Here is a 22,901-nt window from a genome sequence, read left to right on the forward strand (position 1 = left end):
AACTTCAGGGCCCTTACCCAGGAGTAACAAGATAAATAATACATTTTGCTTTTAATCCAGTTTTAGACTCTTTACTTGCCTTCACAGAGAAAAGCTTTTCCTCGTTCTCCTCTCTTTGATTGCTATGCTCTGCAGACTTCGATTGTATTGCCTCTAGATACAATGATATCAAATTTCCTTTCTTAAATTTCCACGTTGCTTGGTGCATTTTTCTACTGCTGTGTAATACCCTGGTACTCTACAGAATGATTTTAGCTTTAAAAACTTAAAGTCGAATGTTTATCGTAGTTACTGAGAAGATAAAAAATAGTTAAGGAAGGAGCATGAGAGGGAGAGGACATGAGATTTGAACTTCTGGTCTCATACACCCAGAGACAAGAGTAACCACCAAGCTAGAGGGAAGTGCCAGAGCAGGGAGAATTGAAAAGGTCTTTTAGGAAGGACAGTGGAGGAGAGATATCTTAAGGTGCCTTTTAAAAGAGCACACGGTTCATGCTAAAAGTAAACTCCTTTTCATAGTCACTCTATAACTGAGGTGCATACATCCAAAAATGCAAGCCAAAAGACCGCTCTTATTCAGGCAGGATTAAACCATCAATTCCTTTTCTGCCCCACACATTAAGCATCCAGAACTGCTCAATACAAATTGCTCTTTGTGAGAAGGCTCTGATTGCATTTGACTCATGCATACAGAGCTGGGCTCATCAGGAAATACAGAAGGAATAAGAGCACTGTTTTTTAAAAAGATACAATATTATTCATTATACAGCACCTTACAGCTCCCAATAAATTAGGAAGAGATGTCAAGCAGCAATAAAAGAAAACATCTTGGAGAAAGCATAATTAAACTATCAAAATATAAGATGAAAGCTTACTAAAAATAGTCAATAGCAAAAAAAGAATAGGCTCAGCGATACCTGAATCTCAATTCCTTGTACATTGTGCTTGCAGAGAAATGCACCTTTTCATCTCTGGGAATATTTGCCAGACCCTTCAAGGTCCACTGAACATAACTGAAAGATCTTTCACGTTTTTTCATACCTCAGAATGAAAATATTCTCTTAAAGATTTAACTTGTAAGAAATCTAAGTTAAATACTCTATAAAAGTCATCAGTGTTAGGAGCCACTGCTCAAGAAAATCCATCCAAAATGGATTCTATCATATCAAATCAAAGCCCCAAAGGTGAAAAGTTAAAGAACTCATAGCTCCACAGACCAAAGCTGCTCATTTTCTTAACTCGGCTGCTTTTTTCTTCTCAGTGAGATATTAAAAAGGATAAGATCCCATTGCACTGATAAGGCCCCTCACAACCGAGGAGCTCTTCTTGGTCTCAAGCCTATAAGAAGCTGCACAATTGCAGAGTCAAGTCGCACATTTTATAGCTATAGTTCAGTGACACAGGGACAAAAGCTTAGCAGTGATGATATGAGCTTAAGAACAATCCAGACGAGTTGGTTAAATCAAATTTAAAAAATAAATAAATAAATCCAAATAGGTCTTTCTCTAAACATTCAAGCTAAACTATCGTATCACCAACTCCACCATTCTCAGCATACAGTATAGTGCCAATTTGTGAGTAGTGGATAACAAAATTTTACCTTCTGGATGAGATTTTAGTGACTATTTGCCACACTACTGCTGCACAGCTGCTACTGGGAGGTGTCAGCTACTGGAAGCACTGGGGTTCCTTTCTCACGGAGGACAGCACTCTGCGGGACTGGCAGTTATGAAAAGCAGAACAATAACCAATTCTTTTAATTATAAAATTGATTTAAATGAAGCCTCTGACATTTTACTGCCATAACTGTTTTAAAGTACCTTCTCTATCATTCCTAAGGCCATTAGCAAAAAGGACAGGAGAATTGCACTAAATGCCCTAAATAGCTAATATTTGATTAATGCTACTTTGGAGGTAAATCAGCTTTTTGCATATTATTAGCTCTTTCATTCTACGTTCATGGAATTAAAGCTGTATTTATACAAGGCTATGCCACGTGGCCAGATGAGAAGTAACGTCAAGCAGAGAAATCCTGCCCCAATGCCTCCCATCCACTCCCCTACCTTATTTTTTTATTTTTCTTTTCCTTGCTTAAAAAGGTTCTACAGTACTTGGGGAAAGTTTAAACAATAATAGAGAGGTAATATGCATGTACAGAATAGACATTGTTATCCCAGAGCAGAAAAAACACATGTCCAACTATTTGCATTACAAAAGCTCTTTAGTTAACTATTTTGGTTTCCTGAGAGCTCACACTTCAAGGCTTTGCCTCAGCAATTCTCCAATGATGTTTTTTACAAAATATTATTTTAGGATGCTTCCTAGTCAAAGCTCTCTTTCAGTGCTTGAGGCACATGAGGAAATATCGCACACTTTGTATGGAGATAGAGATGCAAAGAGAGAGACTTGAAAAGAAAGAAAACATATATCCCTTACAATTAGCTACTCTTCTCCTTCAACAACCTCGCCAAACATTTATACTGATCATGGATTATGATATTCTGATGATGAAAATCACAAATTAAGAAACAACAGCAACAAAACTCTCAAATGTGCTTTTATCCTCCACATGTTCTTTACTTTGTGCTTCTGGATAAATGTCCCTTGGAGACACGATCACCGCCATCAGATATCTACATTTTCGCAAGCATGTTGCAGTGAGCCACCATACCTCAGATCATTCCCTGTAGTTAATATCATCTAAACATTTCTTAAGGCTACAATACGATATGCCAACTCCTGAGCCACATATTAACAGAAGTCATTTCATGATAAAAAAGAAGTGCTCGTGTTCCAGCATGGGTAATAAAACAACAGCTAATGACAGCATGAATCTTACGACTCCCAGCTCATGTGGATGTGCCTACAGACAATATGGGAACTTCCAAAGCTCCTGCCCTTTCAGGAGGAAACAAACATAAATTCTTGCCCGCCTTAATAAAGTGCAACTTTATGGCTTGTCCGGAAACTGTATTCTGTCAGAGATAACTTACATTGACACTTGGAATCAGATAAATCACATTTTGCTCAGTCTCTGGAGTCTCAGACAACACAAGTTTGGCAGCCTTAATAGTATTTCTTGTGACTACTCCACACAAATCAACGCCTACCTTGTGAAAACTGTCACAAAGTATTATTCAGGACACTTTCATATTCTTAGGTGTAAAATACTTCAGGTGAACACATTGCAAAGGAGTTCGTCAAACAGCAACACAACAAAACAAAAGTTAAATACTTCTGTTTTTACTTTGGAAACAAACTGATACGGGACACACTGGAAGGAATTCTACAAAAAGGAAACCACTTCCGTAGCGAGAAGCATGTATTTAATTAAATGCTTTGCAAAGATACATGAATAAAGCTATGTGCATGACTTTCTTTAGGGATGGCCCCAGCTGTTTATTTTTATTTTTTTAAAGAAACAAACAAAAAACTTGGAGAGCACAGATGCAGTAAAGAAATAATAATAATAAAAAAAAAAAACAACTACGTAAGTTTGTACCCACATACTTTACAAAATAAAGCATGCTGGCGGTACAAATCATTTTATATACTGCATGACCAACAAATAAATGCACTGCAACATTGTTCTCTCAAACACCATAAGCCTAACAGCTAAACTCTGAAAATGACATTGACAGTCAGCATCTTTATTTCATCGGCCTTCTACAGAGTCATTTAGCACCATCACTTTTTGTTTGTTTGTTTTTGCCCTGCCTATCTCCTTTCTCGAAATAATAACAGAAGCATAGCACCTTTTAATATCTAAAATAAAAATAGGAATATTAAATGCATCCCAACTTCCAGAGATGAGGTAGCTCATGCTAAGAAATGATGGAATTTTCTTGCCTTGACAGCTCAAGACCAGTAAGACCAAATTACTGGTGATGCATGTCTGGATGTCAGCTAAAATCAATGAATTTCTAAATTTTCTTTCTCTTTATTAGCAATTGGTCTGATATACATGTGAATGATTTGCAACATACATAAATTGGCACCATATATAAGACACTGGTATAATTTGATATGTAATGGCTTATTAGATGGGCAAGTATTGGAAAATCGACAAGTATTGGGTTAAAATGTATTTTGAAGCTTAATAATAATTTAATGGAATTACACAGATACATCATGAGAAGTGAAGTCAGGCCTTACAATTTAAGATATGGGACACCTCTACTGAAATCTCGTATTTACCCCAGTAGTATTTTTGCTTCATAAATTAATCATGGCTGTGGAATACTTTTATGAGCATACTATTATATAGGAAAGTGCAGGAAAGACAATGCCAGATTCAGATGATTTTGTCTGAGAGATTTTCTTCTACAAGAGACAGATATCTGTGAATGGCTAACACACTGGCAACCACAGGAAGATAAACTGGGGTAGAGAGAGTAGATATGATTGAAATATTGCCAACAGTTCACAAAAGTGCTCTACTTTTCTGTTATTCAGTATGCATCCAAGCAAAAGAAATTATTAGAGCTTTACATAGTCCCCCATTAAAACTATCTATTTTGAATACCTGTAAGTTCTGAAATTATCTGAAACAAAAGCAAGGACAAATATTCATGTCATTTTTAAAAGGTGGTCATCGGTTCTCTTAAAATTGTACTGTTGTACTAAAAAGTCGGTTTCAATCATTTAAAACAGAACGTTTATAAGTAAAATAAATATTCAAAAGGAGGCCGGGCATTTAAAAAGAACTGTATATACAATGCTGATCCAATATCAGCCATTACTTCAAGAGTCTCAGGATTAACTTCAATCAGTCTAAGTTCATGTGTTTAATTGCTGCTGTGGCTGGGTAGTGTGTTAATCTCCCCCCTTCCTCTTACACAAAACAAACTGGCCCAATTTCAATTCCGAATTCCTGGTCAGTGCTGCCAACGTCCACTGGTGCAATATCTATGATAGGTAAGCGTGCCACATTTTGTGTTCTGTACTCAAAGACAGTCTTGCCCACGTTCCCATTACGTTTCTGAAAAAAAAAGGGGGGGAAGGGGGAGAGAGAGAAGAAATCAGTCCACAACTCATCTGAGAAACAGCCTGAATTCCAGCTGGTGAGTCAACTGTCTGAGATATTTCAGAATTATCTCACTGCATCTCTGCTGAGTAACGCATCCCCTACAACACTGCACCTTGATTATTTTAAAATGCGTATGTCTTTCTGTTACGGTGATGAACAGATCCTTCCAACTGACAGCAGGATTCCTCCCTCAAGCTGGATTGATTGATCTTTTCGATATTAAATTTTTCTTTATGTGACCTGGACCCACATTCTTGAAGTACATTCCTTTAAAGTACAGAGAGTAGTCTGATATATATAAAGGGCAAAACAAACTTTAGGCATATTTTGCTGTATATCTTGGACTAGGCTGAGAATGCTATTGAACTTGACAAAATTTACACAACTTCTACTTTTTGTTTTTTAAGGCCACTAAAAAGTTTCGGGGGGAATATTTTCCTTTCCTATTCAGTCAGCCACAATGAATTTCCTCCAGGGTATTGCTGCAATAATCCTACCCAATTGGTAGACAGATGCTTGAGATTAACTAACTTCTTTGTGTGATTTAACACAGAAGTAAACAAATATTGGGAAATGCAAACTCTGAAGATATCTATTTCCATATGCTCACTAATGATTACTAAGTTATAAATATCCTCTAAATAACGAAGACTTCTATTATATAAAATAGGAATTATTAAAATACCTATGCAATCACTTATTTCTATAATTCACGGTGAAATTCTGCAGCATTGTAATTACCCTATTTTATGGATTTACTTTTTTTCCAAATTAAGGAAGAGCTGCCATTACTGCCAATGTTAGAAGCCAAAAGTCCTTTTACTCCATACCAAGTGACAAAAAGACAGAACTTACTGAACAGCTGTCATGAAGCACAGTGTATCTGAATCGGCTGTTTCCCTCTGCTTTGATCTCCAGGTCATTGGCCCCTTTCAGAATTACTGCCTTTTTCAGGTTCTTTGTCTGTTCATCCATGTACCCAACACTGTTCTTACAAAGGTAAGTGATATTCTGGGATGCTTCCTTTGACAGGAGGCGCAGGAATGTCATTTGAGTGACAGCTGTATCCCCATACACAAACTGTGAAGATACGAAATAGATCACCATTTATTACATGAAAATTGATTAAGATCTTGAAAATTTTATAAACATTTCTGAAACACTATGACACATCACAATTTTATTTTCTTTAAAAACAGAATAGGTGACAGAATTAATAAAGTAAAACTTGTAACTTTAGGAGCATGGAGCTTTCTGAAAGAAAGTATAGAATTCAATTAAACAATTACAGCAGTGATTTCAATCGTATATTAGGGTAAACATACACCCTAAATAAAAGATAGTGAAAAGATAGTGAGTTACTAAAATAGGTTGTTAAAAAAGCTGGATTTTTTAAGGTCAAGAGAAATAAACATCTACCAGAAGTGGTTTATTTATAGCCAATCCTGCCTCAGAAGTTCTTTCATTGCATCTCCCAGCTCCCTTTCCTATAATTTCTGTATGATTACAACTAACTGTATATAACCCAGTCTAATCAAGAGTTAAAATGCTCTGACTGTTTCAGAATCTGATCAGTAGAGCACATAAAATTCTAAACCAGAAGGAGTCAATGTTCACAGTAGTTAATTCTTGAAATAAAATATATTTATTTACCTGTGATCCCCTGTTCATATCAAGGCCGTACCAAACGGGCTTCAAGTCAGATGATCTGCTGGTCCACCATGTTTTACGTGGGATAGCAGAAGGATTTGCAGAAATGCAGGTCTCTCCAGTTTCCATGTTGCAGTATACTTTTATAGCATCTTCAACACATCCCTGGTTAGGATCAATCCAATATTCACCTACAAAGAATAATAAATGAAATATAAAATTCTGTTATATTACTAAGATTCTTGAAATAACAGGGGAGTTATAAGAAAAAGTATGTCTTGACAGTACAAAAAAAAAAACAAACAAAAAAAAAAAAAAAAGAAAAAGCATGCATATCTTTCATGTGACAATCCAATGTGTGTTTTGATGTGTGCTTTGGTTATACGCTATAATGGTGCTTTAACTGAAAGCTGACAGGCATTTCAAATATTTCCAAATTGGGGAATTCAGACTTAAAAGTTGTTTAAGGTTATTTAAATCCATTTCAAAGCTCCTGAATGCTCCAAGCACATAAATTACACCTAAAATGCTAGAGCATATTTTTTTCTGAAGATTTTGAACTCATGTCAGCCTCTCCTAAGTTGATGCTGGAGTCAATGTATCAGGAAACAGGTGAAAGGCTGTTAAGGCCTGAAATGAATTGTCTCTACCTTCCAGTCTGTTCTGATTTATCACTGGTAACCCATGTTAATTAGGGAGATTCCTAATTTGCATGTAAGAATATTGCCACCTATGAATTGCTAATATGGAGCAGAGAATTCTGGATGGAAAGCATTCATAGGACATCAATTCACAGGTAACATTCTGAGCTAATAACAATTAATGCAATATTCACAACTGGTGTACCAACTTGCATCTATCATCACGTAAGTGGTACTCCATTGTGCTAATGCTTTCAGAATTAGTAGTACGTGTAAGTATAAAATATTTCAGATGTAAAAGATACATCTGAATATATATATTGAATAAATGAATAGGCAGCACAACATAATACATACTTCATAGGGAAGAAGAAATAATTTTTATGAGAAGTTTTTGAGTACTTAGTGTTAATGTTGATTTAGACCATCAAAACCTGTACTATGCTTTTTTCAGTGACCAAGTATATATGGGAAATAAGACAGAATCATATGGCTCATACAGAAGGTGGTGTGTTTATACGCACCACTCTTCTTGGATGGGTGGCACAGCTTCAGGTCATCACAAGTCCGTGCTGGGTGTTTCTTTGAACCATCCGGGCTGCGCATAGTCTCAATCTGGCTGCTCAGTGACTTCAGTGTGGCATGGACTCCTGGGTCTGTTTTGTTGTGGTCATCTGGAGCTGCTTCATCTTCAGTAAACTCTGGGAGTGGATCTGCCATAGCATCATCATAGTGTCCCATAATGTCACCAATGGCAGCAGTGAGGTGGCCTGGAGGGCCTGGAGGACCAGGAGGGCCAGGATCACCTGGTGGACCCTAAGATAAAACAAACAAAAAAAGGCAATAGAGGCACAGCAGAGTGAATACTAGGCAAAATGATATAGAAACTAGTGACTAAACAAGCAAAACTTTAAGGCCAATCACCTTGATGTGCAGGGAAAATTCAGATATAGGTAAGCAGTCTACATTTCCAGGATCAGAGGTAAGAGATTAGAACTACACTCTGCTTCATATCCTCACTGACTGTTTTAATACCTAGCTCAATTTTTTCTTACTGTAGCTTGCAGACAACAGCTGGAAAAAGTCATCAAGGAACAGCTTCTTGATTCCAGTTTTTTAAGCCATCTGTCCCTCCTGGTTCTCAAACTCCAGCCTAATTGCTTTATTTCATAGAATCCCAAACAGCTGCAAGTAATTTTGAGAGCAATCTAAAATTCTTGCCTCCTCTGCATCACCTCAGGCACACTTGCAATTGGTAAACCTGGAGGGAAAATTTGGCACCAGCTATACATTTTTCTTTCATAGTGCTGGGCTTTCTGGCCCCAGGTCACCAAAGATATGAAACAGAATTCACATCATCCCGACTTGGCACAGCAGGTATTTTCCTGAATAAGATATCCCTGAGGCAGGTTTTGAGGTCCTTCTGTTAACATGGACTGTGCTATGTGGGGAGGTAATTGAGCCTTGAGACAGAAAACATCTGTCAATAAGCATTATATGTCCACGTGCAGGCTCTGTGAGCTCTCTGGCAGTGGAAAGTCTGCAATATACCTTCACTGTAAGTTTGATGGTGCATCTCAGGTGCATCAGAGGGTATATCAAAATGCAGCATTTCCCTTGAGATTAATTAGTGCTCCGAAAGTAGTGCATACACCCAAACTAATACACTCTACGTGTGACAAATGAAATGCTTAACATTTATTTCTTATTGTTTCCAATTAATAGTGGCATGCAAGTAACCATGAAAAGCAAAACTGAAAATATTGGTATGTAGTATTTCTTGTATTGCCTCATTACCCAAAAAGAAATATTTGGATACATGTATTCTTAAACTTTACCACAGACTATTCATTCAATATTGATGCCTCAGCAGAAATGGAAATTCTGGTAACTGGCAGAAATTCAAATGAAATAGTGTAAACATTTGCACAATAAAGAGAGGAAACACCATAAATATTTGTCTTACAAGACAGGAAAACAGCTGAAAGTGCCTCCTCTGTCTTGCTCTTTGTTTTAGGCATCTTTTTATCTATGCTCCCAAAATAAGCAACGTCATTCTTTAACTCTTTACATGCTCATCCACATCACCCCATCCTCAGACCACTCTAATTTTCTAACTACCCTCCTTGGAATGATATTACATAGTTTTATGATTTATGATTCCTACACATAGTTACCCCAAATAGTTGTTGGAGAAACTGTATCTAGTATCATGATTTATCTTGAGCTCATGGACATTTGAGAATGTGCTGCAATGGATAGCAAAAAAAATCTCATTATGTGAAGGTAACCTCTTCCCTCCATATTCCTATCAGCTTACCTCAGGTCCAGCTTCTCCTACACTTCCTCTAACGCCAGGAGGCCCAACTGGCCCAAGTGGCCCAGGACTTCCATCTTTGCCTGAAGGACCGACTGGACCTGGAGGACCCTAGATAAAATAAGAGAAGGAAGGAATCTGTTTTAGCATTTAACAACAGTTGTATACAAAACAGCATTTTTACAAGCAATACCTCTTCAGGAAGCAATACGGTCATTTATATCTATTAACAAACTTTAAAAATTGCTCTTTTTCTTCTTCTCTAAAATGAAGAAACCAGTTTCAATGCTGTTCTTCTAATGTTAATCACCTCAGACAATATAACCACTGGATCCATGGTATTTCTTTTCCTAAAACATTTAAGTGAGTTAAATTCAAAGTGCTACACTTTGGAGTAGCTTCTGTATGCCCACATGCATACAGACCCAGAGACATTTTGTCACTTGGGAACATACAAGGATTCCTATTTCACCTTTAATTTGGGGTCAGTGATACCCAGAGGGTGCAAGGCAGAATATCAATAAGCAGAACTGCCACATATGTGGCTTTACATCAGGTGTAGCGTAAGTGTCTGTGTGAGCAGACTGTAGCCCTATAGTTACTCTGAACATTTATCTAGCCTTGTTACATTAAGCAAGACAATGCCTTTCGGCAAAAGATATGGTAATCAACCTGATATTGAAATCAATAAAAGCCAGTAAACTAAAAATGAAAGCCAAACAGAAATCTGTTCTTAGGAAAAACAAGCAAGAAAAATTCCAGGCTGAAATCTTATACTTACCCGAGGACCAAATGGTCCTGGAATGCCAGGACTGCCCTGTTCACCAATAGGGCCCTAAACAGAAGAAACTATCATTACCATTGTGATATGTACAGTATATTCCTTTAGTCTGAAAGAAATAGGGAGTGATATACAACATTCTGTACAAATAAGGTTATAATATACAGGAACAAGGGGTTATACCTTTCCTCTTCTGATCAGTTTTCATCTTTTTGTTCTCTTTTGTCACAAAGACACAGTAACTACAGCAATCATGACTGAGATATATAGAATGATGCTTAAGTATATATAAAGTTGTTTCCCCAGAAGACAGGTGCTTCACAATACATAGAATCAGATTGGCTTACAAAAGCGTAACTGACTGCTATTATGAAGTGGAAAGATGCTTTGGGTTTTGTTTTGTTTAACTCTTTGCCTACATGTTGAAATGTTCAGCTCTTGAACATGATCAGTGAAGAACTGTCAAAAAAATAAGTTTTTGATAGTATTTCCAACCAATTGCCACTGAAAATATGAAGTTCTTATAAATATTAGAGAGACAGTCATAGTCCTCAGGAGACTTTGCATTTGATTTCTTGACTGTAGAGTGTTCAAATACACTGACAAAAACTATTCCACACTCTAATGTGATGATCTGAAACAATCAACTTTTTTTTTTTTTTCACATCTTGTGCTGACACATTATAGACTGTCAGTGATTGGCCACTTTCAGGGATGATGCAAATGGAACAAGAAGAGGAGAATGCAGATCTTGCAAAACACAGGTTTACTTCACCATGAAGCAGAATTGTAATATTGCATTAAAAATGTAATATAGACAGACAGGCCACTCACAAACACCTACTGGGGGAAAAAAAAAAAAAAAAAAAAAGCTCTTGTGTACTTGCTTTTTCATTTGTTTTGATGGTTTTTGTTTGTTTGTTTGTTTTTTGGATTTAATGTGTCTAATACATGATTTAACTACCAAGGAAATAAAATTAGAGTCAAAACAACTTACAGGAGGACCAGGAAGGCCTTGAAGCCCAGTGAAACCCCTGTGTCCTTTCTGGCCCCTGTCACCCCGATCTCCATTGTCACCTTTGTCACCACGAGGCCCTTGGGGACCCTGTAAGAATCAGTATTGAAATGTAAAATTCTTAACTGGAAAAAAAATAAATCAATCAAAAAAATCATTTTCTTTTAGACACTGTATTCAGTCCTATTTCACTTCTAAAGCTAAGAGGAAGGTGATGCTGAGGCAGCTCTAGGAATCTTAATTTTTATGAAAGAATATGGAAATAATTACATAAAACTGTTATACTTAATTTCAAGTGTGGTAAACTTAGTCTGTTTACTTTCATTAGAGAGTAAAAAAGAAAGCAAAACAAAACAAAAAACTGTAATAATGATGCTAAACAAACTACATAATGAAATTGTGAAGTATCTTTGCCTTAGTGGATATGGCAAATGATTTTCATGGACAAGATCGAAGTATTAAGGATCTTTCACAGTCTTGTAACAATAAAACCTGTTTTGAGTATGAAAACCTCCATGTTGTATACTTTGCTTCTCGCAGCTCTTTTTGCCTTCATTATGAGTAAAGTACAACTGAAGTTACATTCTCTAACTGCAGATAACAGTGGTCAGGCTCCCCAATACAAATAGCTTGGCTCTACTGCTGTCTTAATTTCATTTTGGTATTTTAGATAGGTTGAAGCTTTTCATACTAATTGAAGAATCATTGGAAAAACATGGCTTCTGCTTTCAATTCTATATTTGTTATCCTTAATTTCATCCTAAATTTTCAATGCCAAATTCCGAATAGTTTATCGGTGGCATCAGTGTCATTAACTACTCAATAAACTTTCTCTCATATGACTTCTGCTTAGGGACTGGACAGCTTTCTTTTGAATTTCCCAAGTTTGCAATTCATTTTTTGTTCCAAGCTTGGACTGTAAAAAAGTTATGTAACACAAATAGATTTTTTGTTTGTTTGTTTTTCTATTTGGATTGATATCAGAATCTCATAAGCTGAATAAGGCAGTTTCATAGGAACAGGTGATTTATTTTTTTTTAATCTTTAATATTTCTGCTATTTTGATCCTAAAATCTGTCTTTTTGTTCAGCATTCATTGCTTTACCCCTCATTTGAATTCAAATTTGAATTGTCAGACAGACTCAAGCAATTTACTAACTCAGGTCTCCCATCCTCTGGGCAGTATCACACTCCAAATAGAGACTTCCACAGCACTTGTTATTTCTCTGCAAAGTATTTTAAAGAAAGAGTAAAAACACTGGTGCACTTAAGCAGATTTGTGCACCTTTACAGTTCAGAAGACTACCTGTATTCATCTGCAGTCAGAACATTAAAAGTTGAAGCCCTGTTCAGCATTGTCATTTGGGTTCTGTTTCTCACACACATTCCTGTAAAAAGTAGCTCAGATAAAATCACAGTGATCATGGAGAACTTACAGGCAAACCTCTTTTTCCTGCACGACCAGGTGGACCCATTGGACCTCGAGAACCCTACAAAGATTGCACAGAGATGACACATGAAGCAATGCACAAAAGTAGATGAAATATTAAAAACAAAGCAAACAAAACAAAACCAGCCAAACAAACAAAAGGCATCACTTACAGTTTCACCTCTTTGACCTGCATCTCCTGGAGGGCCAACAGGACCTGGAGTTCCTGGGCCCCCTGGGGAACCTGGTAAGCCTGCAGGGCCAGGTTCACCACGATCACCCTGTGAAACATAATTTCAATATTAATTATCTGAAGAGGACTGGACTAGATCAAAGCAATAAGTCTTTAGCATTCCTAATCTATTTTCTCACAGTTGCAGTCTACAAAGGTAATCATTCTGTAAGAACTCAAGTCTGACTTTCTGGAGGCAGGTGCTCTTATAAAGGTTTCCTCAACTTTGAGAGATATTTATTATTCAAAGCTATAATATACTTTTAAAACAACTTCTCCATGGCAGTTAACTGAATGAAGAAAACAAATCCACTATAAATCAACAATAAAAATGGAGATTTACATAATTGACTTAATAAAACAACTTATTCTTACACGTTCTCCAACAGCTCCATCTCGTCCAGGAGTACCATCATTACCAGCAGGTCCCTAGAGTTGCAAAACAGATACAGGTCTACCAATTAGCTCCATAGTCTTACATTTCCAGAAGAACTAGAAAATTGTTCTCCATCTTTAGCTTCAAGTATAGGAGAATAACCACTAGAATACTTATTTTTGTATATTACTAGACTCAAACACTTACTTCTGGGCCAGCTTCACCGACGGGACCAGTGGCACCTGACTGGCCTATAGGTCCTGGGGGACCTTTATCACCTGGTGGCCCAGTGGGACCTTGTTTTCCTGGTGTACCCTAAATAGATGAGAAATATGACATCAAAATTTTAATCACTAAATAAAGAAAGCAACAGAAAAAAAGGCTGACTATAAAACACTATTCATGAATCTGAAGTACCATCAACATTCACAGTTTCCTAAAACTGAGAATTAAGTAATGTGTTCTTCTTATTTATTTTGAATACGTATTTAATATAATGTGTATTTTTAAGCAATTGAATTGTGTTAGTCACTTTTGAATAGGCTTGTATTGTCTAGAAGCTTCACAAGAAGTTTATCTAGCAGCAACTCTCTAAGTGCACACTCCCCTTGACATGTCAATATATCTGATGGCCTTATCAAAGACAAGGTCTTCCCAACTCTGCAAAAATGTAATGCAGTTTGAAATAGGTAACTTTTTCTTTTTTTTTTTTCCTTTGTCTGTCTCACCAACAACATATCTTGTTAGCCTGCAATAATTTCTGGCTGTAAATTGACTTTATGGATCAAGTGGTAGTGACAGGTCCTCCACATCATCATTTTATTAATACTGTATTTAATGACTTGATCTTCTGGATGATTATGCTTTCCAATAAGTATCTATAAACCCCAGAAGAAAGTAAAGAGAGCACAAATGGCAATTTGGAATACTGTAGTTCACAATTTATGAAACAGCCGTTACAGAATATTTACTCACATTCAAGTGACCTTTGAGCACCTAATTGAACACTCTGGAGTGTTGTTTTTTTTCAAAGATCTAGTTTCAAGTCAGATAGGAATATTTTAGCCAGATGTCTTAACATATTACCCGCTTATGCTTAATTTAGGATCAGATCATCCAATAATGGCAGAAACAAAATCTCCAACCTCATGCATTTTCATGAGATTTAGTTATTCACTATTCTCTCTACATTCACTCCAGGAATTGGAGATTTCCAACCTTCTCCTCACATTATGGCGCACTATACTATCAAACCCACAAACACGACAATGTTTAAGGCTGGTGTGTCAACTTGGTCATTACTTACCGCAGGACCTGGCAATCCTGGCATGCCTCTTTCACCTCGCTGTCCTGGCATACCAACAATACCTCTCTGACCAGTAGTTCCTGCTGGACCCGGAGGGCCATCTGGTCCCTGAAATCCACAATGGATAAAATGATGTTACCATCATTTCTGTAGCAATAATACAACAAGACCAAGCCTAGAGGGAATTAATAACAACAACCAGGACATACCGGCTGCCCGTCTTCCCCTGCATCACCCTTGTCTCCAGGACCACCAGGAGGCCCGGCTGGCCCTCGATCACCCACACGGCCATGAGAACCAGGATCACCACGAAGACCTGGGGGACCTTCCTTTCCTGGCTCACCGATAGGCCCAGCAGGTCCTGGAGCTCCCTAGTAAGATTAAAAGACAACATTACATTGGACCTTTTCCTAATCAGGACTATTAAACTCTAAGGAATGTGTTTTGATTAACTATAAACATGCACACTCTAAGGGATGACCACAGTGTGACAGAGCTGAGAGCTAGTATGATCTCAATTTACAGCTGTGCTGGACTAACAGGGATTTCAAATTATGTCCAAACTCTACCCCTCTCTCCCATTCCACTGCCATTCCAAACTCCCTCCTTTAAAAGACATTTTATTTTACTTTTTTAGCCTCTGGTGTATAACTGCTGCCAGGTAACTCCTTGCCCGTTCTTTTGAATACCAAGTAAGTGTTTTCACACACCTTTGTTAATTTCTTGAAGACTTTTATAGAATTTCACATTTATAATATGTTTTCCATAAACTTTACCTTCGGATAAACTAACAATGACTGCAAGTTATTTTGGACAAAATCATCTTTGTGGAGATGAATTTTCACTTGTAGATTCACAGGCATTTTTTTAAACTACAGTGTTTCTAAAAATGTTTAGACATGAGAGATTTTTTTATGTGTGTGTTCTTACTTTATTTTAATAGATCTTATGAGTAGCTCCATAATGAGATAAACTGGAAGAGGCATCTTCCTTTCACAAAAACTCTCCTAACTTCAGTCATCACTGAAGGGGATGGTTGAAAGGAAGATAAGGTTGTTGTTTTAACTCACCAGAGCAGCTTGAATAGCTTGAAGCCTAACTAAAGCCTACTTAGCCCAGTGAAAATCCTGCATTAATTTGGACACATTGGATCAACCCCAAGACTAATGAATTGTATTTAATAAAGTCGGATGTAAACATGCAGTCACAAAAGTCAGTGCTCTCTTCCATAGCATCAGGCCATAAACATTGCTTCATCCTTCCCACTTCATTTAGTCTTCAATTTCTCAATGACAGGATTATAAATTACACCTATGAGAAATATGTCAATTGACTTACAGTTGGTCCTGGAGGTCCAACTCTTCCAGCAGATCCTGGGAATCCAGTAGCACCCTAAAAAATATTTTAATATCAACCTTACTGAAAGAAATATAGCATGGATTGCCTAAAGTTTTGCCTAACTGAATTAGTGAGCAAATGCTATAGTTACAAACTGTGAAACATGAGCCGAGATGAGGAATGATACACACATTGCATAAATTTGCACTATTAGATTATCTTCAGTCACCTCACAAAAAATTAAATCTACTTACAGGGGGACCCTGAGTTCCTCGACCACCTTTCAGACCAGGAACACCTGAAGGACCCTAAGATGAAATAAGAAAGAGTGCGGTGATAGTGAACACTCTGGACAATTTAATTACGCAAGATCAACCTATGCCAATGTTTCTCCAATTATGCTATTTATACTTACTGGTGGACCAGGAGACCCAGCAAGACCCTGTGGTCCTGGAGATCCAGCATCTCCTTTCTGTCCAGGTTCCCCAGGTTCACCTTTCACACCTGGCTGACCATCAGGGCCCTATAAGAGATCATATTTAAAAGAGGCGTCAAGTCAGAGAACACCACATTTTTCTAACTTAACAAAGACATTTTGTAAGAAATATCTAGAAGTCAAAAAATAACAGGAGAACAAATCAGCCCAAAGAACAGTGCATTTGGTAATTGGGTCGACTCAATAGAATTGTAACAGTTCACCACAATCTGCAGAACACAGATATGTTTTCTGAAAACTCTGTGAAATCAGTATTTCCATTAACAATAGTTTCCAAGCTAGTTAATATCTTTAATTTCTCTAGATTTTCTATTTTCCTTGACACCTATTGCATATCTAAAAGTAAAAGAGACTGAACAAACATTCTTTTTTCTTTTCCCATCAGGGAAAGCAGTTGCCTAAGTCTTTGTGAAAGATTGAATCACAATATTTAGACTGTGGGAAAGTTTGGAGGTATTCACTGAAAAGCTCACAATTTTTCTATTTGCTCCATCAATTCAGTCCATCCTCCACTAGTCATGGAGGAAATCTTTTCTACTTTTAGTAGATGACACTTTACAACTTGCCTCATTTTAATCTCAGAGGAGCAACATAGCATATTCATGAAGATATGAAATCTGATGAACAATTACATAATATTATCAACAAAATTACTTCTCAACTATCTAGGGTATTCATTGGCCCTCTTCCCTACTTTATATAATGATGGGGAAAAAAAAACAACAGCTCCTTTTGAAACAAAAATGTGACTCATTCCAGAACACTGTTGTATTATTCATAATGAAAGAAACTAAAGTCAAAGCATGACTAAAGGAAACTCATTAGTATTACAAAACACATACCGGAGGACCAGCAAAACCAACAGCACCCGTTGGGCCATTTTCTCCTCGGGAACCCTGGTCGAAAAATTAAGAATAATTGTATTTAACATATATGTCTTTCAATATATGGCAAAATTTGCATGTAAATACAGAAGAAATGAAGCTAACCGTTTCTTGTCATAAGTGTGATTATATTCTTGCTCTATTAATCAGAATCAAATGAGCATTTAATCACAATATAAAGGATGTTAAGTATGACATCAAGATCTTCCATGTGTTCAAGACTATATGTAAACTTTTGGAATTTAGAGATGGAAGACACATGTAAGCAGTAGAACAGCATTAAGAGGAATTCTGCTCTTAATCCTGCAAACCACTTCCAGTGGCTGTGGGATTAGCTGAAGAACATACACTCTATGGAACCTACCATTCTCATCGGGGAAAAAAATAAAAAATAATAATAATAATTCTAATGCGTATTCTTCTACAAGGTCAGAATGGGCTGTGAACTGCTTCAACTGAGCTTTCCACAAACCATTTGTTTGGAAATGGGGGAGCTGAAGTCTGCCAAGCTCCAGCATTCCCCAGAGGAGTGGAAGCTCTTCCAATTTATGCTGGAGTTAAGATTGTTCTGATTTATGAAAGAGACATAATCAATTCCAAGCAGTATGAAGGACCTAGAAGGGCTAAGCTTCTAAATCTTTAATCATTCAAGCCAACCCTCAAAATCTCTAAAATCAGAAATGGAAGATGACAAGAATTAACATAACTGGATATATCCAATAATAAGATGCATCTCTGAGTTTTTCCATCTAAATATTCTTATGGATACAGTAGTATCTGGTGTGGGCATGCTTTAAAAAGATTAAAACAATTAAAAGTGGTGTCATGCTTCCAGGTCAGAGGTACATGAAGGTAATTTTATGAAAAGATTGCCCTAAAACAAGCGTAAAACAGAGCAACGGGATCTGGCAATACAAGTGCACAGCATCAAGACAGGAACTACAAGTTTTGGCTACAAAGGAAGGAGGAGAAAAAGGAAAATATATCAGTAAATGATACAAATGCCTCGAGTGTGGATCAGAGTTAGATATTAGCCGTACCTTGGTAATATTTTTTTAACTTATGCCAGGAAAAAAACAAATGTTTACTCACAGGGTTTCCACGAGAGCCAGGAGGACCAACTAGACCTCGGGGACCTGGTTCACCCTTAAAATAAAATTTAAGGTTAGTTTCCAAGTAATTTATCTGATGAGTAACAGAAGTTTCAACAAGGCATGGTGATTAGAAACTTCAGTAGGGAAATGCCATAAAAATCTGTTTACCTTTTCACCAGTGGGACCTGCTGGACCCATTGGGCCTATTGGACCAGGGAGACCCTTTTGAACAAATGAAGATGAAAATAAGTTAGAAAAATGATGGTTATTCAAAATGGTTATTTTAAAACTTTTCATATGTTACTATTTCCATATGCTTCTTCATTTCTTAAAAATTCTCCTTTATTTCTTAATAATTATCAGGTCTTCTTTATCTAAAATTCACTAGCATTTCCTTTCCCAGTAACCAAAATCACATATCTCAATAACCTTGCTTTCCTTCATTCTCTCTTTCTTCACTAAATTAATCTTCTGCTTTGCAACATTTATGGATAAGGCCAATGATAAAAAACAGCTCTGGCTTCATTTGTCACTCTCAAAAGGAAATGAAGTCATTTTTCACTGACGTACAAGAAGCAGACTATCTTTTATGCTAGTATTTCACTCTTAAAGTTTCTATTGTTACTTTTGAAGTTTCATATATATCTTGCACACACCTCAAAAGTTTCCTTTTTCTCTTCATGAGGGAGTTAGGCAAATAGGTTCCAATCTCTGTCTGAACCAATCAACTACATTTGATGATCAAACAGCACTAGCCATATCAATTTATTGAATATTTAGAATTCCCAAATTAACATGCTACTTCTGGGAGACTTTTCCATTAATATCTTGACTCCTATTATCTATTATACAAAATATGGGCTTGGAACACAGGCATACCAGAATACAGTGCACATCTATCTTGGAAAAACTTGAAAACCAAATCTGGATCACAGGCAGAATAACTTCAGCCCATCATATCTCCAAGTTGAGTACTGTTTAATTCTATGACCTGAGTACCCCTAACACAATAAATAATCTTCTGTGTGAAGAGCAGGACTAAACAGTGAGAGATTTACTTACTCTTGCCCCATCATTGCCAGCTGTACCTTCAGCACCTTTCTCACCTATGCCACCCTGTGGAAAATACCCAGAAAGTCTGTTATGACACTGAATGGTTCATACTTGGCAGAAGTGCAGTATTAAGAGATGGGTGATTCTACTCAGCACAACAGAAATAGAGGGACTTACTCTATCGCCCTTTGGGCCTGGTGTTCCAGCAATCCCTCTTTCTCCAGGCATACCTTGAAGACCCGGTGGGCCTGGATCACCAGGCGTCCCACTTGGGCCTGGGCTTCCCTGAAACAAATAAAGAGCAAGTTGTTGTCTATTCATCTGAGAAGTATCTTTGTCTCTAGGCTGCAGAACATGCTGTGCCTTGTGTTGAAGTCTCTGGGGTAGTTTTAAGTAATAATTTTCTCTTAAATTTGGACCTTATTCATGTCCAAATACTTTTCATTTCCCATTGTGTTACTCAGGAAATTGTAATACCCTAGTCCTTCCAAATACATTAGCATGCACTCAGTACTTACTGGTGGTGAGAACAGACCAAAATAGAAGCTTGAGCTTCTCTCTAACTTGCCCTTGATGCCACATAGGTCTATTACACAAAGTAGCAACAGCTAGAAGTTGCCAGAGGTTTTTAATTATGCTTTGCTTCTCACAGCTCATATCTATTACAGCTCCCACACTGAGGCACTCCCTTATTGGTGTGATCTTCCTAGGCCCCATTAAATCAATTGCAGGTGAAAGAAAGGCATGCAATTTTCAGCGTTTGTTTTTCAACACACAACCCTGCCAATCTTGTTCAAGTAAACTGACATGGTTATTAAAACAGAGCTATTACTAAAGGTCTTTTTGCAGTTTAGAAATGGCTGTGCCCTGTTCTACTGAAAAACACAAACAAAAAAGAAAAGATCTCTCTTATATTCTTGCAAATGAAAATAATTATAAAAGACTTCACTGCAGCAATACAAATTTCCCTACAACTTACCTTTGGACCATCAGGACCATGACCTCCAGCCATACCCTTTTCACCCGCAAGTCCTGATGCACCTGGCTCTCCCCTTTCCCCTGGATTGCCTCGCTCTCCCTAAAAAAAAAAAAAAAAAAAAAAAAAAAAGGATAAATATTAATGATTTAGTAGCTAGGGCACAAGTCTGGTAGGAAAAATGAAAAAAAGTGTTATGTTTTTATTTTAAAGGCAGGTAATACCATGCATTGTTCAGCAAAATAAAGCCATTTCACAAACTGTAAACCAGTTTTACAGACTAAAAAAGAGTTCAAATACCTTAGCAGCTATTAACTAACACTGCTTCTTGAGCTATGGAGCCATTAAAGGTGGTCAGTTTCATAGAAAAACATACCACCTCAAATTGTATCCATGTATATAATCATTTTATTGGGGGTAAAAATGAAATAAAAAGACAAAATGTTCATGATAGCTGTTAAAGGTCATATAATGAATCTGCATTCAACCTCAGAGAACTGTTAAAAATATTTCTGAAAGAAAACACTTGAAAATACATACCCTAGGGCCCAATGGACCAACAACTCCAGGATCTCCAGGAACACCCTATGCAAAAGAGAGCTCACCATTAGAATTAAAATATTATTCATAGCCTTATAGCTGTGGAAATCTGAGCAAAACATTTTCATTTCCAAGATACTGTAATGTAAATGACTAGTTCTGGATACTATCTGTCCATGACAAGAGAAGATGACTATATTCTAGTAATTATTTTATCCAAGAGTAGTCTTGATAGACAGCTTGTCAACTACATCAGTAAATATTATGAAACAGTGTGAGCAATTAAATTACAAAGAGAATAAAACAAAAGGTAAAACTACATTATAAAGTGAATTATTGTTAAATTGTACAGAAATTACCTGATCACCTGGTTTTCCTCCCTCACCTGGAGGACCTGGTGGCCCAGGCAAGCCCTGTTAAAATGTAAATTAAAAAAATGTAAAAAATAAAAACTATGTTTAAAAAATGATGAAAAATTATGTAAATCAAGATTTAAGACTCCAAGAATATGAATGTACACAGTACAAGATTATGCCAGCAGAGATCCCCAAGTGAAATAGTTACAAGAATATTACATCAGTGTTTCCCCACTCTAAGTGAAATGGCAGCCCCCTAACGTTTGTCAGACATATATATACTATTCCTAAAAAATTAAGTTCTCTATAAACAGATTGACTTAATTAATACACTTAATTAATACTTTATTATAAATATATATATTATATATATTATATATATTTATAATATATTAAATATATAAATATAAATTTTAATATATATATATTGCCCTGTATTTGGAACATCTTCAGAAAATCTCCAAATAAAAACTGGAAAAAAAAACAACAAATTTTGTCTCAAGAGATACAGAGCTGCCATTTAAGCCTTTGCCAGTTCAGTTTAGTGTATAGCTGATGTGAAAGCTACGTATCAGTAATCATTCTAAGCACTACTGCCATCAATTCTGAAGCTGTATATTAAACGTTACTTGATTGAACTTCTCTAAATTAAGTTAATAAAGACATGGCTTATTTTATCTTACAAAAATAAATACACATACCTGAAACCCTGTAGGACCTGGAGGGCCTTGCTCTCCTCTTTCGCCTGCCAAACCCTATACAAAAGGAAATAAAAAATGTTAGAGGAACAGAGTCAGGTTCCACATTTTCCTTCTCTCTGAATATGTATATTTACAATTATGTATTTGTTTATTACACGTTTTTACTTATCCCTGGCCAAGGTGTACCCTATCTAAAACATATATAAGATACAACTTATCTCCTTATTTCTTTAAGACCCTCCCCCAGAATTCTGTGCTGATAGAAAAACACTCAGTTTCACTGAAACTAAGGAAGCTAGGAAATTAAACTATGAAAAAATTTTGCTCTTGTGCTATTTTTTTTTTTTTTATAATTGCCATAAAAGAACTGGAATACCAATATAAACACATCTTAATACAAAGCCCACATTTTTTGTAAGATTTTCTTTTCATGTTATTCAAGTTTTTGTTTGGAATCAACAAGTGGCATGAAGATAAATAAAAACAGAGGCAGAAAGATCAACGAATGGGTGGTAGGTCAGATAGCCAAGCAGTATTAAAAAAGTTGACTTACTGGTGGGCCAACAGGACCAGAAGGACCAACTTCACCATCTTTACCAGGAGCTCCCTAAATTAAGATTACATAGTAAAAAGCCTTGTATAGTGAACAAACATAACAGAAATGCATGCTTTCTGTAAGCACTGAAA

At 36.6% G+C, this 22,901-nt stretch overlaps 1 protein-coding gene across 1 annotated transcript in view; it reads right to left on the bottom strand.

Moving 5' to 3' along the window:
* Window positions 1-3,309: 3,309 nt before the first annotated feature.
* The window catches only part of COL5A2 (collagen type V alpha 2 chain), a 100,516-nt gene continuing 80,924 nt past the window's right edge, over window positions 3,310-22,901 (bottom strand). The window contains exons 29-54 of the mRNA XM_068686489.1: window positions 22,768-22,821; window positions 22,215-22,268; window positions 21,517-21,570; window positions 21,158-21,202; window positions 20,621-20,719; window positions 19,819-19,926; window positions 19,651-19,704; window positions 18,757-18,810; window positions 18,587-18,640; window positions 17,453-17,506; window positions 16,530-16,637; window positions 16,369-16,422; window positions 16,115-16,168; window positions 14,986-15,147; window positions 14,777-14,884; window positions 13,678-13,785; window positions 13,470-13,523; window positions 13,036-13,143; window positions 12,870-12,923; window positions 11,416-11,523; window positions 10,419-10,472; window positions 9,641-9,748; window positions 7,845-8,136; window positions 6,683-6,870; window positions 5,885-6,109; window positions 3,310-4,981 (exon numbers count right to left, since the gene is read on the bottom strand). Of these exons, the coding sequence (XP_068542590.1) occupies window positions 4,835-4,981; window positions 5,885-6,109; window positions 6,683-6,870; window positions 7,845-8,136; window positions 9,641-9,748; window positions 10,419-10,472; window positions 11,416-11,523; window positions 12,870-12,923; window positions 13,036-13,143; window positions 13,470-13,523; window positions 13,678-13,785; window positions 14,777-14,884; window positions 14,986-15,147; window positions 16,115-16,168; window positions 16,369-16,422; window positions 16,530-16,637; window positions 17,453-17,506; window positions 18,587-18,640; window positions 18,757-18,810; window positions 19,651-19,704; window positions 19,819-19,926; window positions 20,621-20,719; window positions 21,158-21,202; window positions 21,517-21,570; window positions 22,215-22,268; window positions 22,768-22,821 (2,562 nt within the window). The 3' untranslated portion in view covers window positions 3,310-4,834. The remainder of the gene's footprint in view (window positions 4,982-5,884; window positions 6,110-6,682; window positions 6,871-7,844; window positions 8,137-9,640; window positions 9,749-10,418; window positions 10,473-11,415; window positions 11,524-12,869; window positions 12,924-13,035; window positions 13,144-13,469; window positions 13,524-13,677; window positions 13,786-14,776; window positions 14,885-14,985; window positions 15,148-16,114; window positions 16,169-16,368; window positions 16,423-16,529; window positions 16,638-17,452; window positions 17,507-18,586; window positions 18,641-18,756; window positions 18,811-19,650; window positions 19,705-19,818; window positions 19,927-20,620; window positions 20,720-21,157; window positions 21,203-21,516; window positions 21,571-22,214; window positions 22,269-22,767; window positions 22,822-22,901) is intronic.

The sequence above is a fragment of the Anas acuta genome, chromosome 6, assembly GCF_963932015.1.
Source record: "Anas acuta chromosome 6, bAnaAcu1.1, whole genome shotgun sequence".
NCBI lineage: Eukaryota > Metazoa > Chordata > Aves > Anseriformes > Anatidae > Anas > Anas acuta.